We start from the raw sequence: 583 nt of genomic DNA on the forward strand, positions 1-583 counted from the left end.
AGCCTGCCGTACGTCCCAAAAGCTGACAAAAGGGGTGTGCCTCTCATTGAGACGGTCAAGCGGCACTGCCCTAACTACGTCTTTCTTTACTGCTGGCATGAGTTTAAAATGTAACCCAGTGGATAATGGAGTCTGCCAATGCTGTCATCATCGCTATGTATTAATAAACTTTAGTTTTATTTTGTAGGGTTGTACTTAATATACAGGGTGGCCATAAAGTTCATGTGACATTTAAAATAATTAGACTTTATGGTCACCCTGTATTATATATTTAATAATAGTTTATGGCTGGGATGATCACATTTAAATAGATTTTAAATATGTCAATCTCTCTATTTTACAGGCTACTGATGCTCTAAAGAAAATGTATATGGAATTTCCACAACTATACAATAGTAGTATAGTCTGCTCTTTCTTGCCGGAAGTTATCTATAAGGTAATATTCAGGATTTTTTTCTTGTAGATATTATTAGGTTAACTGGTAGAGGTAATAGTAGTGGGCTGAGAAAGTATAAGATACATGCCTATTAAATTGAACTGAATCATGGTGACAGTTAAGAGGTTCCTATTTTTTTTTTTTTTT

General features: G+C 34.5%; 1 protein-coding gene across 2 annotated transcripts in view; it reads left to right on the plus strand.

Annotated features, from left to right (window-relative positions):
* The window catches only part of GDE1 (glycerophosphodiester phosphodiesterase 1), a 31280-nt gene that overhangs the window by 24933 nt on the left and 5764 nt on the right, over nucleotides 1-583 (plus strand). The window contains exon 4 of one of the 2 annotated variants that reach the window (XM_003790709.3): nucleotides 344-436. The exons of the other annotated variant lie outside the window; for it this stretch is intronic. Within the exon in view, the coding sequence (XP_003790757.1) occupies nucleotides 344-436 (93 nt within the window). The remainder of the gene's footprint in view (nucleotides 1-343; nucleotides 437-583) is intronic. 2 annotated transcript variants of the gene reach the window in all.

Source organism: Otolemur garnettii, unplaced genomic scaffold (assembly GCF_000181295.1).
Source record: "Otolemur garnettii isolate 467f Iridium unplaced genomic scaffold, OtoGar3 scaffold00044, whole genome shotgun sequence".
Taxonomy (NCBI): Eukaryota; Metazoa; Chordata; class Mammalia; order Primates; family Galagidae; genus Otolemur; species Otolemur garnettii.